The sequence below is a fragment of the Meleagris gallopavo genome, chromosome 5 (assembly GCF_905368555.1).
Source record: "Meleagris gallopavo chromosome 5, MGAL_WU_HG_1.1, whole genome shotgun sequence".
Classification (NCBI taxonomy): domain Eukaryota; kingdom Metazoa; phylum Chordata; class Aves; order Galliformes; family Phasianidae; genus Meleagris; species Meleagris gallopavo.
The window spans coordinates 3089311-3107112 of record NC_139408.1 but is presented as its reverse complement, the minus strand read 5'-3'; the positions used below and the strand labels follow the sequence as shown (position 1 = coordinate 3107112).

The following is a 17802-nucleotide window of genomic DNA, read 5'->3' as shown; positions in this document are numbered from 1 at the left end:
TTTTTATGGATTTCACAAAGTCAGTCTGAGGAATAGTATTTTCTAACTTCTATGTTCCCTTACATTCGGTAATTTTAGCTTTTTTTGCTGTTAAATCTGACTGGAAATGGTTTATTTTTAATTTGTTTATTAAGTATCCTTTATCATGAGTCCTTGTTTGCAGTTAAATGTAGGTAAATGCATCTTTTCAACTATCTTACAAACTGAGGTACAGTGAATCATTACTGTTAACTTCTTGTTGATCCAGAGAAAATTGATTTCGTCCATTTTCATGAGCCTTTTTCTGTTCTTTTTCCCCCCAAATGGTGTAAATATAAATAAGAAAATGCATGTGTTATGAGTGAGGCAACTGAAAATGTTTAAGGTTCTACTAGAAAACATTTGGTTAAATTATGTGAAATATACAACACTCTCAAAATGAGCTGTAGTAGAAAAAGAACTGCAGAATTCAGAGCACAATAACACAGTGGACAGATGTGGCATCTTTCTGTTAGCCTGTAGCTTTGTATTTTGGAAATTGCTTTAAATAGCCATCTGCCACCTAATTAGATGCCCTAGAATAGCTCTCCAGCTATTTCTGAAGAAGGATGTTGCTCTCCCATTGGAGGTATTTGAGCAGAAACTTAAACACTAGTCTGCTGTGCATAGGTAAAGGATTTCCACCATTCTGAAAATGCAAGTATATTTTGTATATTAGCAGAGGAAGGTAAATTATCATTATTTTATCTTTTGAGGGTATTTCTTGTCTGTATTATAACCACTTCTGAGAGTTTGCTACACATGGTGCCTAGCTCCCCTGGGTGTTTTACTGTGTTTCTGAGAGCAGACCATCATATTCCATCTACCCAGAGTTCTAGGAGCACTGTACTGGCTCTGCCACAGAAACAGTGCTCAGTTTAGAGATTAATTACACTACTTTGAGGTAGCTAGTAATTATGCATTTCTTCTCTTGAGGAGACTCACTTTGATTGGGAAAATTAATTATGATGTAGTAGGAAATACTACAAACGATGCTTGCAATCTCCACAACATCCTCCCTGGCTCTTAACAATAAATGAAGTCTTCTTTTTTTCCATCTTCTAGAGTAGTTACTTTCCATGAGAAGAAGAATCCACTAGCAGAGTCTCATTAAGAAAAATGTAAAACTTGTAATGCCCATATTATGACCAACATAATATAACATTGAGATAGGCAGGTGCAAGCATGAGGGAAAATTACACACTCATAGTAAAGTTTTGAAAAGGATGATTCATGCAATTAGATATTTGTTATTATAGATGTGATGGTATTTGAAAGAATATATCCTCTTCTTCCAATGCATGTTCAGCCACGTGAGCTTATCATGAGCACTGGTCTTAGAGAAATTCCATTACAAGCAACACAAATACATGTGAAATGGGAAGAAAGAAAAATGTATTTTTTCAGTATCCATGTTAAAGATGTGCCAACAACTCTCAGTTTTAATGGTAGTGAGTTTTTCTTAGTAAAAGCTTTGCTTGTTGTTGCTCAATGTTCAGTGTTGGCATAACGAATACCAGAAAGAAAATATTTTCCACCTCAAAGGTGTTTGAATATAACGCAAATTAAAAATAAAAATCAAGGGAATTCTGTATGCTTAAGAAGTAGCATGGAGAAATTTAAACATCTGGTATGCTGTAGGATTTGCAGTCCTTTGAGATGAATGGCCATGCATAAATGTAACTGTAGTTGTGGATTAAATAGAAATAAGAAGTGAGCTATGTCTTTTCCTCCTGTTGGTGAATGATATTGACTGCCTTATAGAGTAAAGTTAGTTACCTCTCCTGAATATACACGTATGCACAAATATGCACATACAAATATGTATATAATGTGTGTGTTTGGTGACCATCATAGAAATACTCAGGGTAGTGTATTGTTATTAGAATTGGACTTCTCATGTATTTATTCTATTATGTATAAGTGTGAAGTTGGGATATTAGAAAGTGTGATACAATGGTTTGCTTTGTACTCTCCGCAGGAAGTCATACATATTTATCTGTGATTTCTGTTGCTGAAAAGTTTAACAGATTGCTCCCTTTAAAGCATCTCAAATTTATAGGATTAGGAGAGCAGGTAAAAAGTCTATTGTACAATGTAAAAAAAAATAATAATAACTGTACTTCTACAACTGCATATGATGCAGCCAAAAGGGGGGGAAGGGAAAGATGACAGGATCAACTCATTTTTCTTGAACAAAGGATGTGAGGTATCATGTGGCTGCTGGCCTGTGTGTGCAAGTGATGTGCCGACAAAGTCTGTGGTTTCCAGGAGCAATCAAGTAGAACTGATGCTGGAAAGGAAATATTTCTGGCTCTTGCACTATGTACCTTGCCCAAAAATCTCTGACATCTTCATCTGCTTGCTACATTCAGAACTGCTCTACTTTTTCACAGTACGACAAATCCTTGAGCAAGTTTGGATTTCCTAGGTGTGACAATAAATCATTTTGTATCCCATAAGAATAAGAAGTCTCCCAGAAGAGACAAACTCTTGAGTTTGCTGCAAAGCAGGAACAGCTCAGGTGCTGATTATTTTATGGGTGGTGATATATTGGTGGTCCCTTTGAGGAGCCCTAGTTAGCAGCCCGTCTTGAAGCAGCTGAATGTCAGAATCCCCAGCCTGGGGGCATCACTCCATGCACCAGCCTGATGTCACCAATACAGCCAGATGGGGCAGGCTTTTCTGTGCATGATTTTGAGTTGGGCCAGTAAAAGTCGTTTCTGGGTAAAATCCAGTGATTTCTCAACTTAAAGTCCAGGCTGATATGCTTATCATAATGATTCTGAGAGGTAGATTGTGTTTTTGCAGTGGAAATTTCCAGTATTTCTGTATATAGAGTAGGATAAGTTGTTTTCCACAAAGAAAGCTGCTGAACAGAGTAAAGTTGAGACTGGGGCGTTTCAACCTAGGTAGAATTGGCACAGGCACAGGTAAGGTAATTATATAGGGTAGGGAAGAGTCTGGTACAGAACAAAACAGGTGTGCTAATTTTGAAAATATTTTTATTGCCATAAAAAGTACAGAACCAACCCAAAGACAATGGATTGGTAATAGACATTGTATGGAAATGTAAGGTAGCAACAGTGTCGAAAGATTGTGAGCCTGAGACACTCAACCAGTGAGTGCCAGGAGAGGCTTCGGACCCAGGATATATAACAGGATGGATTTCACTGACTAGTCGTGCAATTTCTCCCTTGTCAGAAGGGGGTGTGCACCCAGTATTGCAATAATAAATAAACTGCTCTACACAGAGATCTTTGACTGATTAGAAATTTTTATCTTGAGCGTGTTTCTCACATGATGATGTCTGTCATCGGAGAAAAATTATCTTGATTCTCAAGCAAATTATTTATTCATGTACTGATTGTACCATGAATGTCTACTGAGCAAAAAACTGCTTTGTTTGCTTACATTCAAAATGCTATACAATCCCTTCACTTGATCTATAAGAGTACTTGACTGGAGATCTTTAACATGGAAATTGAATATCACTAGAAACTCTTAGTGTAGAAAAGAACAATCTGCTGGTCTCAGTGAAAGGAATTAAATGTGCTGGTTTCTGTGGGCAAATCATCTGGCAAGTAGACCTGTCAGTGGAATTGTGGGAAAACGTATCACCAAATAATGACTGGAGAGTGGTGCAGTGATGCTGAAAAGCCATGTGGGAAGATGGATTGGATGACATTATCACAGCACTCCAGTAGGAGCTAGATGATCTTTGAGGTTCCATCCAACCCAAGCCATTCTACGACTACAGCAGGAAAAAATTCAACTATGTATCAAAGTCAAAAGATTATGAAAGGTGGGATGTTGTTGATCTAACTTTCTGATCTCTGTCAGTTCTTCAGTACAGACTTTGAAAGAGAACTGAATGAACTAATGAGTTTGGATTGCTTTTTCAGTTATTAGCATTTTGAAATTTTGGCCACAAGCAAAGCATACTCCAGTGGGTTCCATCAGCAAGTATATGTGCTAAGTGTATTCTAAAAATTTTATTTATTTCAAGTATCTGAAATTCAAAGTTTTTAGTCAGGCTTGTCGGGAAGATTCTGCAATTTAAAAACTACTTAAAAAACAATTAAAAAAAAAAGGGTTAATGATCCTTGAAAAAGTATTTACATGTGAAATCCTGGATTGAAAATCTTTGAGGGAGAATTCAGAAAGCTCTAGGCAAACTGGGAAGGAGTTGAGAAACTGTTTCCAAAGCAGTTTGCTCCAGAGTGCTTGGTGGCCGTTCCATGAGGTTATATATCAATCTAGTAAATAGGCTTCATTCAGGCAAAGAATGGCATCTCACTTTTTTGTTAGGAGAAAGTACTTTTGATAACAAAGCCTACTTCAAAGCCTCCCATATCATCAGCAAACAGATAAGCCTTCAGAAGGGTAAATTATTTTTAATATTGGCTTTTTTCCCTCATTTCATGTAAAAAGCCAACTTTAATTTCAAAATGTTATAGATTAAAGGTACACAGATAAAACACAAGAACACCTTATGCCATTCTGGCTTCAGTGAACTCAAATCTCCTGGAACCAGCCTGCACCTGGCAAGACGTCTTTCCACCCTTCACCCTTGTCTGAAAGACAAGACTTTCTGTGACCTGTGCAAGAAGCTTTGTGGCATTTCAGTCTAGAACATTAGGTATTATGCTTTCAGTAACAATATGAAAAGAAATTGCAGCTGATGGTTGTGTAATAGCTGGAGTGATGTGATGCCTATCAAGTAGAAATCAGACCAAATGAAGCAGAGCTGTTGCAGTTCCCTGGTTTGGTGTCTTGAGCAGTGCTGGCAGCTACAGAATCTGATCCTACTGGTTAAGGCAATTCCATGAAAATCGAAACACTTTGAAAAATGTTATATTTTGTTTGTGAGAGGAGAAAAAAAGAGGATGCTTCTATGATAAAGCATGACATCTCAGGCATTTTGAGTTTTAAAGAAGAAGAGAGTGAGAATTTTTTTTATCTTCATTTTCCTAGAAATAGTATTTGAAAACAAGACACTGGGGAAATGCTTCCTTGATGGCAGACTCCCCTGCATATCTCAGACTTCCCCTGGTTTTGAAGAAATGTGTACAACATGCTGAGAAATCTGGTATCTGTGCAGAGACCTTTATTTTACTGTGTTAATAAGGGCTCAAGCTGACTGCTTTTCCTGGCCTCCTATGTAGATTTACTGCTGCAGGTAGTCAAGAAATCAAATTGATGTATCTTCTACAGGTACTGTGAATCATTCCATGTACATGCACCTGTGTCATTCAACAGGAAGAAATTTAAATTTGTAGAACTGTAATCTCGTGATTGCAATCCAAACAGGCAAATCACTCAGTAAAGATAAAAGACCAGTTGTGAAATGATATTCATTATTTCACAGAACACTTTCTTTACACTTCTCATCCCCTCCACCAAAACGTTGGTGCTAGAGAAAATGTAGTTTAACTTGCATTGCATTATGAAGTTTTGATCTTGGTTAGTAACAAACAAGACAATATACAACCAAGTCACTTCTGTGTGGTCAGTTTCAGACTGAAAGTCTTGATTATTTATGCAGTAGAAACCTTTTCTAAGGGAATGATATAATGAAAATATGTATTAAAATATTTCTTTTTATAAAATATACTGAAAATGCAGCGTATGAGGTAGTTTACAGTTTGTAATACCTGATCGTTGCAGTTCTCCTGATTTTATACTTTGACTTTTATGAAGTTTTATCTATAGGTTTATTTTTTTTTCTTTTCTTCAGCAAAATACCTCAGTGGAGAAAGAGAGTCTTCACATGACCTCAAGAAAGGAAGAAAATCAGAGCATCCAGGAGTGCGATTCTCAAGATGTAAGCTGAGCTCACCTAGAAATCAGGTTTTAATCTAGATTGTATGAAAACATTGAAACCCTAGGTAACTATGTGATTTACTTCTCCTAAACAAGCTGATGCATATATTTTATAAGCTATTTTCTACTTTAAAGTGCTGAAGAGAAAACGCACCTCACAGCCAATCCTTGCAGGTATATCCCCAGGTTCTATTACTCTGTAGGATTTGTAGAGCTATTGTGGGAAGAAAAGCAGTGGAAAAAGATATGATGTGAACTGTTTCGAGAATGGGTTTGTTCATACAGCAGCATGGTTAATGAGCTGCTGCAACAGAGCAAGATGCAGAACGTTGTTTACACAACGATTCCACTAATGATCTAACACCACTGTCACAGGAGCTTCCTTTAGTACAAACAAAACTTTCAGGGAGGTGGTTAGCTTGTTAGCTTGAGAAATAAGAGATGACAGTGTGATACTGGAAGTGGACAATCCCAACCACTGCCAGTCTGGGCAAGCTACAAGCTTTTTTCTTCTTATGACACGTCTACCTGCTGCTTTTACTGAGTCACATCTTCCATCCAGGCAACATGCTGGGACCTGGAGACAAGGACAAATACTTAAACACAAAAATGTACTTTGTCTGTTTTTCATTTAAAATACTTCTTATGCATATCATTTAAAACCATTTACTTGGTTGTGTTAAAAGCTAACAGTTCATAAAATGTTTCTTTGTTCTCTTATCATCTCAGGTTTCTTGTTCTGTGTCCCTGTACAGTTTCTCTGATAAATAAAAGTGATAATGCTTTTATTTACTGCTTTAATTTCCTGCAGTAAACAAACACTGCATGCTCATTAATCATTCAGTAGCAAAGGACACTGAGTATCGGACCAAAACTTATCCATGTTTCTAAGCAACCACAGAATTTGCCTTCATTTCTGTCTTCTGATTTCAATTGCAGGACTTTAATTCCGTGTTCTCCCATTGCTTTTTCAAGGAGGTACAGAGAGAGAAAAAAGAAATCATTATTTAAGCAGAATTTCAATGATAGAAATCATGGTAAAATTTTTGAGGTGATTTCAGTAATGCTGCTTCTTAAATGAGCACTATGCAGGTCAGAAGACATTACATCAGTTTTATTTAGCCATCCTCTAAGTGCATTGTGCATTAAAATAGGAGAAGAGTATGAAGAGCAGCAGAAGTGTCTTATGAACACAGATGTGCACACTTTACAAACTTAGAATCATGGAATCAGTGAGACTGGAAGAGATCTCTAAGATAACCTAGTCTGACACCCACCTACTTTCAGTATTGCTCACTGACTGTGTCCCTCAGTGCCACATCTCCATGATTCTGGAACACCTCCAGGGACGGTGACTCCTCCAATAAAATGTAGACCTAACTTGCCTAATAACATCTTTTTCACAGCAGAATGGCATTTTAATAGTTTATCTGGTTAATTGTTGGCGCTCAGTCGAGTTGGAGAGCTCTCTCAGTTTTCCTGTAGCATCAGAATAGATCTCTTTATTGTGCTCAACATACATCTTATATACCATCCACTTACAAACAGTAAGTTCCAGTAACAGTTAATTGGCCCTAACTTCTCCCAAAAAACAGTGAAAAAGGATGAAAGGTTTATCAATTGTGACAACACTGGCAGTGCATACAAAAGAACCTCCTGTTTATCCTCTGACTCTGTTTGCTCTTTGTCTTACATTCCAGTCTCCCAAGTCTCCCAGTGACAAGATCTATCAAGGAGTCTGTTAAGCTCTTTGGTGACTTGCTCAATTACATCTTCCCTCACAGTTAATGATATGGTTAGTGTCCAAGTTCAAAAATTGGAAAAGCCGTATTATTATGAGAAAAATATATAAGAAATCAAAATATCCGTATTCAGTGTAGGGAAAAAATCACACGTCAGAGAAGTGTGTAATGCATATAGCAGAGAACTAAAATCTTGTGACATGATGAATTTCAGCCTGAAGTACAAGTTGTAATGATAGGTTATATGAACATCTAGAATGTTGCACTTTTACCACTAATGGGCTTGCTGCATAACAGTAAATTAAAAAGCAGGTTGTTGACAAAGTGTGGATTAATAACAATTCAAACCTCAAATTAATTGCAGTATTAGAGATACGATTTGCATTGTGTGAGAAAATACAGTGGGTTTTTTTTCTGCGTTAAATATGTATTAATTTTTTTCAATTTAACATGAAAAGTTTTAGCTAATTTTAGCTAAGTTTTTCTTTTAAGCATTTCAGATTTTTTGAACCAATAATGCAAAAATTTGGAAATAGGAAATGATTTATTCCTTTAGCAGAGGTGGGTGTATTTTCTTGGTTTCTTGTCCACATGTGATAAGAGGTATGATTCCTTGAGTAACAAAAGCAACTCTTACTCCCTGCGTAGGTACAGCGGGATACCCTTGTAGTTACACGGTTCAGCAGTTTGCAGATGAAATTGCATATTTTAATAGCCAAGGGACATGTTGAATTTTAATTGGCTTTTTGAAAATTCTTTTTAAATGAAGATGCACACTTGGCTGACCCACCTTTATAATTTATACATACAGCTGTGAACCTCTCCTACTCTACTGTATAGTTCACAAGCTGAACTGAATACCATAACTCCTGAAATTCTGCATGTTTTACTGAGCAGTCTGCTGATTTTATTACCAGAATTTCATATAAACATACTTAGCTAATAAAATTGCAAACTAAACTAATCAGAATGGAACAATATTTCAAGGCATGTACCCCACCTCAATTATCATGCCTTGTTAAATTTCTCTCTTCACTGTTGCAGATGGCTTTTTTCCTGTTGCATACACAAAATGTGTTGCTTAAGGCACCATTAAGAATGCATTTGTAGTTATTGCTTTTCAGAATTCTCACTGCTGTGTACTAGAGCTGTTGAAATTAAGTGCTCAGACATTAGATACTTCCTGATGTCTTTCAATAAAAATGCAGCACGTATAATGTAATGAGGAAAATATTTCTCTTAAAAATAAGCCCATAAATAATATGGCAGACATCCTTGACAAATCAGTGGTAGCAACTAAACGACAAGGCAAAGAATCCTTCCACACATAAAACATGGAGATTGCTGTGTACGAGTAATTTATTCGTGAGTGAAATTCTGATGTGTGTTGCTAATGGTGACATATTAAGTTACTGTTTTTTATTAAAATAAGGTAATATTAAGAAAGGGAGAAAACAGAAAACAGCTCTCAGAATGGTTCAGAGGAATGCATTGAGGCTTTTCAGTATCAAGAAGGGAGCTACAAGAAGGAATGGGATGAGCTCTTTAGCAGGGACTGTGATGAGACAAGGGGAACTGGTTTCAAATTAGACAATGGGAGATTCAGGTTGGTTGTAAGGAAGAAGTTTTTTACAATAAGAGTGGTGAAGTATTGGCACAGGTTGCCCAGAGAGTGGTGGAAACCCTGTCCTTAAAGACATTCAGGGTCAGGCTGAAGGGGGCTCTGAGCATCTGATAGAGCTGTAGCTGTCCCTGTTTGTTACAGGGGAGTTGGGCCAGATGACCTTTAAAGGTCTCTTACAATTCTATGGATTCTGTGATCTATCTGCCTCACTTCATTGCCATTTCAAAGATTAGTCATAGTTTATTTAATAACTTGTATATATATTTTATTTAATAGCTTGTATAAATACGAACTATGATTATAAACAGTGAAAGCTTTTCTTTCTGAATCTAGAAAGAAAGAGTTGCTTCTGTGGGCACATGCTAATGAAACTAGGATGAAAGGTCCTTGATTTGAGAAATCTTCAGGTTAATAAATATAGCAGAATTCCTCCTCATCTCTAATGAACCTGTAAATGTGATGGTCATTCTTAAAGATTTAATAATTTAACTGGCTGAGGAAAACAAGAAAACAGCCTGAAAGCTCCTCCCAGCTGAGCTGGTGTGTTGAAGTCTTAATGCTAAGCATGGCCAAAATCCCAGTATCTTCCAGGAGAGATTCATAAAATCTCACTATCATGAGACAGGAAACAACACAATGGTGACAATTCAGCCCTTTATTTTATAAAAGCAATTATCTTTGTTTTGTGCTAGTTTCCATCAAACTATTGTTCTCTATTTTTGTAATTAGCGACCTCACAAAGGAGCAAGTGGGATAGGAAGAGACATGAGAGAGCAAACAAAAAAATCATCCTGCTACTTGACATAAAGAGACCTAGTAAAATGTATATGTATATTTGTGAATATGCTTATTTATTTGCTTTAATCTGTATATCAGCCATAAGCATCTGCATTACGGAATGTCTGTAGGAGCCTATGTGATTGTATGCACATATACTCAGACAAATGTATGCCTGTGCATGGATACACAGACATGTATGTGTGGGGATGTATATGCATGAGACTTAAGCTGGGCTGCTTCTAGCCTGGTTTATGCTTATGGTGGGAGATGCTGTTATACTTGTCCATCTCAACTTTAGGAACTGTCCTGACTTAAAACTGAGAGCTCAAAGTGACCAGTTACAATCCTGGCTATGGTACTTCTGCTGACTGATGCCATGATGAAGGTCATTGCTGGCACTCAATATCTAATTTATTTGTTAATAATACACACGTTTTCACAGTGACAAGAGAAAAATAATTCTTTATGATTTAACAACGTAATAAAGATGTAGGAGTTGCTTTGCTTAGAAGAGTGTACCAGATGATGTATTGCTAAAAAGGAAAACACCTGTGAGTGGAAAAATTTAGAATGCTACAAACACAAACCTTCACTTTTTTTTTCCTACCAACAACACCTTTCTTACCTGGTCTATGGAAAGAATGTTTGTAAATGATACTGTATGCCGCTCCTAAAACTTGTATTGAAAGCCTGGAACAGGCTGCCCAGAGAGGTTTTGAAGTCTCCTTCTATGGAGATATTCAAGACCCATCTGGATGTCTACCTGTGTGACTTATTGTAGCGTGCCTTCTTTAGCAGGGGTGTTGGACTCAAGGATCTCCCCTTCCAGCCCCAGGGATTCTGTAATTAGTGTGTGGTGGAAATAACATCTTCATTACACAGCTTGACACGCTGTGCCTTTTTTGACCTGCAACATCACTTGTCCTGAGACTCCTGGCTTGCAAGGCCCTGAAACCCTCACATTTATCTCAGCGTGACTAAGCCGAAAAGAATATTTTATCTAACTTACTAGGAAATACACTAAAAACAAGTTCTGTCAGACCTACACTTTTTGTAGATCAACTTGGTCACAGATGAGGGACGGTCAGAATTCCTCAAGTGCAAAAACATAATGAAATTTCCTCCTCCTTGTCAATCTCTGACTTTTAAATTAACTTCAATCTAATGTAATTTGTACTGAAAGGATATTGATAAAATTTCTTGACATTTAATTTCCATGAGAGTGTTGATTTTCAACATTCTCTGCTGAGAGAGGTAATTTTTAACCTACCGTGATTTAAAATGCTGTGGGATTCATTCAGGCTTTTTTTTTTTTCAAGCAAAAATTCTCCAAGAAAAGAGGCTCAAGGCATACTACTTAGACGTAGTCTTTTTCTTTTGGGTTGCTTTATTTCTTTTCTTGTATTCTATCTAGATAGTATTCTATTCTAGAAAAATATTCTCAATCATAATTTTTGAAAAACAAGTATCTAAAAGAAATTGCAGAAATGCCAGTGGAATTTGTAATGGTTGTTACTGGTTCCTTTTTGTATGTGTCCATTTATATACTAAAGAATTGTATGCCTTTTTTCACCAATATATCTGATGTGTAAAAATATTATAATGAGACTTCAAAAACTTTCCAGATTATTATGCTAGAAATGAACAATTTCAGGGGAAAGCACGTTAAAATTTAAAGTAAGTAAAATCACTGTTAGTTTGGAGTCTTTATGACTTAAAATTTGATATATGTGCATATATTTAATTTTCACTCCATTTGCACGCATCAATTTCTATTAACAAAAAAAAAAAAAAAAAAAAAAAAAATCAGATCACCGACATGAGCAATTTCAAAGCAATGACCAAAGATTATCTGTACCTATATTTCACATTTTCTTTGCCTATGTTGTCTTGGTCATAGTCCTGACGGACTTTTAATTTAATTTCAGTAGAAATTTCAGTGCTATTAAGACTTAAGACTTACAACGCAAGATCTTTTGCATTTATAACCCACTCCATAATTCTTCCAGCATTTTATTTATACTGTTCGGCTCTGTTTTCTGTCACGTTGAAGAGCATACTTGCAAGGAAAATGACATTTTTGCTGTAATAAAATGACAGTGATGAATCTAACCAGCCGTCCCATACCTTGAAAATTTTCTGACTTCTCCATTCAATAAGCTCAATGATTATTATGCAGAAGAGATCTAGCAAATCAGTCAAGAAAATATCAATAAAGGAGTCCTCAAATTTAATGCTAGCTTTCAGCTTTTCATTACTATTTCCCCACTCACAACAGAAGATTATAATTACTATCCTCTTCGACAGGTCAATTGTGGGAATAAACTTGACCACTTCTACTGAGAGGAGAATAAGTATTAAATTGCTAAACTTGTACAGCCACATCAGACACAGGGAAATGTTACCAGTGGCTGTTACCAGAGTATTTAAAAAAAAAAACACATGAGTATTTTAGAAAAAAAATCCACAGAAGTTACCTGTGATATCTCCGTTGACAGGTTGGCAAGACGTGTTTGGGGAATCGCAGTAATTCAGCATCTCAATTGAAGACAGCAGAAACAGAGTCAAGCTTTCAGGTATTCAGTTCCCAAGAAATTCTCAGATTTTTTTTATTATAAAAACTCTTGTAAGGCATGCAGTTACTTGAAGTATGTTTACATGTTTTATTCAATGCTTTGGAGAGAGAACTGCTTACTCAGTTCACGAACTTGTACTCTTCAGTTTGTCTTTTCAAAATGACTCCTGGCTATCATCAGCATTGCTCCAAACTGTTCCATACTTGAATTGGAGTAGCCTAGTCATCAAATGACTGAATTTAATACATGTCAGCAGTTTTGGGAAGGGGAGGGAGGGGGAAATGATCAAAACAGTTATACATCTGCAAATATGCCAAAGTGTACTCAGCAATCTTACCAATGAATGGAAAAATCTTAAATGAGTAGTGCACCTGTGCTTTTATTCTGATAGACCAAAACGGCTGAGCAAGATAATAATAATAATAATAAAATAATGATTCAGATTAGCATGATTTTTTCACTGTCAAAGGATATTTGCATTGATGCTGTTTTCACCCTCATCAGATGTTGCGCAACCCTCTGTGGATTAAACCTGAAGAGGAAAAATTACCTGAAAGAAATGAGAAAAAGTCTGAAGATTCTGTAAGCGCAAAAGAAAAGAAACTCTAATTACTACTAATACTCTAAATACTACTTTGAAAATGTTCATCACTTGCTACCATCTTCGTATTCTTTTGAGACCAGAGGCATGAATAGTACCAGTTTTCTAAAGCATGCATTTCCACCATTTTATGAATGTTTGTAAACTAGTCCAGAATAGACCAATCAATACCTTTCAGCAATAATCCAAAATGGATGTTTGGAAAAATGCTTTGTAATATAGTCCAGTTTTTCAACTGCTATTCTACCTGACTAGTAATTGCAGACAGTATATTAGTTTATTTCTTTAAAAAAACAAAACAAAAAAAGAAAAAAAAAACTATTCTTGGGTATTCTCTCAGCCTGATCTATTTCATGAAACTTTGTTGCAGCTAAAGTTTTAAATCAAGAATTAAAGGGTGGTGAATGTTGAAAAAAAAAAAGACAAATCTGTGTAAACCTAGTTGAAGTGCAATGTAATTCTTAAGATCAAATGTGATAATGGGACAGTAATGCTCCATGTATACTTAACTTTGAGTGATACCATTTCAAATCTGCTTACTTATACAATAAAACACATTTGGTTGCTATTTTTTCTAACTTGTTGTCACTGCTAGTTCTATTTTGATCACTGAGCTGTTGGCAAAAATGCACAGTCCAAAAACAGAGAAAGGAAGAGCTGCTTGTTTTAGAATTCAAGCAAACATTTTTGCAAGTGGAATCTTGTTAAGATTACTTAGTTTGGGTGCCTGTCATAGGATTTCGGTTCCATCGTTTGTAATTGCACTCACCTCAGTAACATAAATAGATTTTAAATCGTGGAAAGACATTCTGACCACAGCAGGTGGGGTGTTGGGCGTTACAGCAGTGTTTTGGGTAAGGTGTGCTCTGTGACTCTTAGGGTTCTTCTGGTTTCTCATGGGCCACACACTCTATGGCAGGGTTTCAAAGTAGAAAGGAAAGGGGAAGAAGAAAGAGAGCACATCTCCTTGAGTATGTGCCATTGTCAGTATGTGCTTCATACAATTGAATTGCAAATCTTCAAAAACTAGTGCCTTAGGAACAATTTATTGCTTTTATGCTCTCCTTCTGCATGAAATATTTTAAGCAGCTGTAACTTGTAAGCTCCCATTTCCCTCCTATTACTCACAGCAGTGTATTACAACTGTTACTGGACCGAAAGCAATTTACTTAAATTAGTTTGCTTTTCTTTGCTTCTGAATCAGTTTAAAAATCAAACATACGATCTTTCATTTCATTTAGTGGTATTCTCTGTTCTGGTTTTACCTATCAGCAATTTCATCAAGTTACTCTCTGTTCCTTCCTGACATTAAACTCATTCCACTTCGACATTTTGCTTCTGCTTCCCTACTCAGGAGTGAATGCTGCAGAATGGTAAGTTTTGTTGTGTGGGTTTTTTTGTTTGTTTGCTTTTTGCTGGGAGAAATCTCAAGAATTCTGAAAAGAAACTTGTGAACTGAGTGATGTGACAATACCACTCAATAAAGTCAAATATCATAAAAAATAATATCCATGTCAAATGTTGAAAGAAGTGAAATCCCAGATACAAAGACCTCAGAACTGAGCTGTGGGTTTTCACAGCCAAACCTGACCACTCTCATCAAATGGTATCTATCAAATTCAGTAATGTTTTGTTTAAGGCAGTCTGGGCCATGTACCAGAGATTTGATTTATTTCAGTTACAGCCACAACAAACTGTGTCTGAAGACAATTTCAAAATATCCAGTGGATAAGAGAGTCATGATCTAATCATAGCTACTGCCAGTTCCTAGTTTCTGTTACATGCCAAAATCAGATATTTTTGTGCAAGAAATTAAAATATCTGGGGTATGGACTGAAAAGGCCACTGAAACTGTTTCAAGCATCTCTCTAGAAAGGATATTTATCTTCAAGAGCACATCCCAAAGGAATGAGGTAAGGTGTCCTACTTAGCATTCATTTCTTCTTTCTGAAGAATTCAGCAGTTGTAGTGATACAGCTACTGCTAATATAGCATCACATTGCATTCTGTTTCAAGAGATACCTTAATGTTAATGTCCACAATATGGAAAAAAAAAAAAAAAAGCCTTACAAATCAGCAACAATCTACCTTTTTATACTTGCATGCATATGACATGTGTATGTCCCTTTCTCTAAGCAGTGAAGATCAGGTGAGACAGAACTGAATAAAGCAGTGTTGGTGGGGAGAATTTATCCATATGCTTAAAGTTTTGGAAATTGACTTTGTCTTCTCCAAGAATTATTTGACTACATTCATACAGGACATAGGCTGCTGCTCATTTTTCATGTGATTAAGTTTGACATCTTGGAGATGACGACAGGGAATCCTTGCTTATCTTCGCACCGATGATTTTTAGAATAATTCACATAATGATTCAGGATGAAGAAAAAATAACAATGGAAAAAATCATCTTCTGCCTGTGTTTGGCATGAGAATATTTCGTGTATTCTTTTGGCATGGCTTAAAATATACTGCTGTTGTGAGGATTCTAATTTTGCACCAAGAGGGGAGTATGCATCTTATGAGATGTCTGTCCTTCGTGGTTATACCCCAAAGAATTCTGTTCAAAAACTTGTATTTTTTCGTTTGAGAGGAAACTTATGTTCAATTTACAGATTACATACATATGTATTTTAGAAAATATTTGAATGTTGAAAAAAAATGAAGATAAAGGAAAAAAGACCTCACAAGGATGCCTCCATGTACTGACAATGTTTTTTGCCAGAAAAGGTGTACATATTTTCCCTCAGTGGATCAGTAACCATTCTTTCATTCCAGCCATTAGTGTGAGTAATTTGACATCCCAGTGCTGGGATGGAGGTGAATAGATGTTGGCATTTCTTCTGATGTCTGACTACTCGAGGTTACAAAGAACGTGGTCATAAAGGAGCTTCAGTTTATAAAATTTCAGTTGCAGTTATACTCGATCTCCCTAGAATACTCCAAAACTCTTTTTATGACCAGCTTCACAGAGAACTGAGAGTCTGGGTCTACTTCCCTATCACACATCACACCACAGAGCAGCACATCTTAGGAAAATATTTTGCAGTTCTGTGCAGTTGCCTGGCAACTAGGTCATACACCATATCCTTTTCTTTGCACATAAAGATTGCTTAAGAGGCTTTTATTAGATACTCCAGTGTCTAATGGCTAAAAGCAATTTCCAGCCTAAGAATATTCAATTTTAAACTACTGTTTGAGTTTTCCTTTTGCAGCGTAGACTTCATCTCTAAGTTTCTCTCTCTTTCTATCAATACGTGTTTGTAAATGTGAAAATGCATATTATGTTTGTATCTGTTAGATGTACTTGTGTATATATCCCTATGAGTGAGCATGTGAGTAAATAAAAAAGTCTGAAGTGAAATTTCATCCCTGATAAGGTATTACTTAGGATCATAAAACTTGAAACTAAGAAGTGCTCAATTTACCCAAAAGGACAAAAGTCGTGGTCATGGCTTTATACAAAAAAGAAACGTTAAATTTGGCTAATTTCCTTGTTAAAAATACTTTACAAGTGTCTGAGCTTATCTGTGTTTAAAATGGGTCATTTTCTGCAGTTAAATGGGCATATCATTCTGTTAGACTGAGCATACATATTTCATGACAAAATTTTAGTTATCAGGAAGCATGAAAGTAAGTCTTAATTGTTCCCTACTTGAAAAACTAGATCAAGTCCAGTGTTGACCTTTCATAGTGGATGTTATATAGCAAGGGCATTTTTATTTAGTTATCCAGTAACTTCTGAAGTCTGTAATTCTTGACAGTAATAACAGGTAGTGGAAAGCCAGAAATTATAGTGGTAGTCCACTTCAGATGTATGTGTTACAATGCACTCTGAAGGACCAGCTGTTCTATTTAAACAAGAATCTGTTGGGATGGAGACAGGAAGATGTTCTTAGCGAGGCTTAGAAAGCTAAGGATGTGTCAAATTATGTCTTCACTGGACCGTGTGACTCCAGGGGAAGCAGCCTCACTTTTCTAAGTACTTCAGTAAGAACGATACAACACATTACTTACTAGAATGTCAATTAAAAATGGTCAGTTTTTACTCCAATTAATTGTGTTTTCGAGTGAATAGTTAAAATAAGTATTAGTCATACCCAGAGTTTATTAACTTGATCTTACAAAATAATTCCAAGTAGTACCGTCAATCAAGATTATACAAATTGATGGTCAATAAAACACTTCAGTGTGATTCTACTGTACTCTTTTTAAAGTGGTTTATGTAATATATTAATTATATAATTTTCACTTTAAATGAAACCATGAAACAACTCATGTGCCTGATGTAAATCACATGTGTAAATTACCAGTCCAACAAAACCATCGTAACAGTCACTGACTTTATGTTCTTTAACTGAAAAAGATTTTGCTTAATTTCTGGTAGATTATTTTCAAGTGTAGTGGTATCAGAGATCTACTTCAATGCTTTCAACCTTGCTTCAATGGGGGGATGAAAATGCCCCACAATTCTTTATCCACTGTTGCAGAAAGAGCGAAAAGTAACAAGGATTTTATTTTTCCAGAGTACATTCAAATTTATCTTCAGTAATTGATTCCTTTGTTTTACACAGTGATTAATAATTGAACATTGTAGATTCACATACTGTAATTAACACAAGAGATGAGGATTGT

At 36.0% G+C, this 17802-nt stretch overlaps 1 protein-coding gene across 3 annotated transcripts in view; it reads left to right on the top strand.

Annotated features, from left to right (window-relative positions):
* LUZP2 (leucine zipper protein 2) overlaps window positions 1-13745 on the top strand; it is a 117031-nt gene extending 103286 nt beyond the window's left edge. For all 3 annotated transcript variants that reach the window (XM_085223904.1, XM_010710705.4, XM_010710706.4), the window contains exons 10-12: window positions 5759-5845; window positions 12489-12566; window positions 13071-13745. In XM_085223904.1, the coding sequence (XP_085080030.1) occupies window positions 5759-5845; window positions 12489-12566; window positions 13071-13175 (270 nt within the window). In that variant the 3' untranslated portion in view covers window positions 13176-13745. The remainder of the gene's footprint in view (window positions 1-5758; window positions 5846-12488; window positions 12567-13070) is intronic.
* Window positions 13746-17802: the final 4057 nt, after the last annotated feature.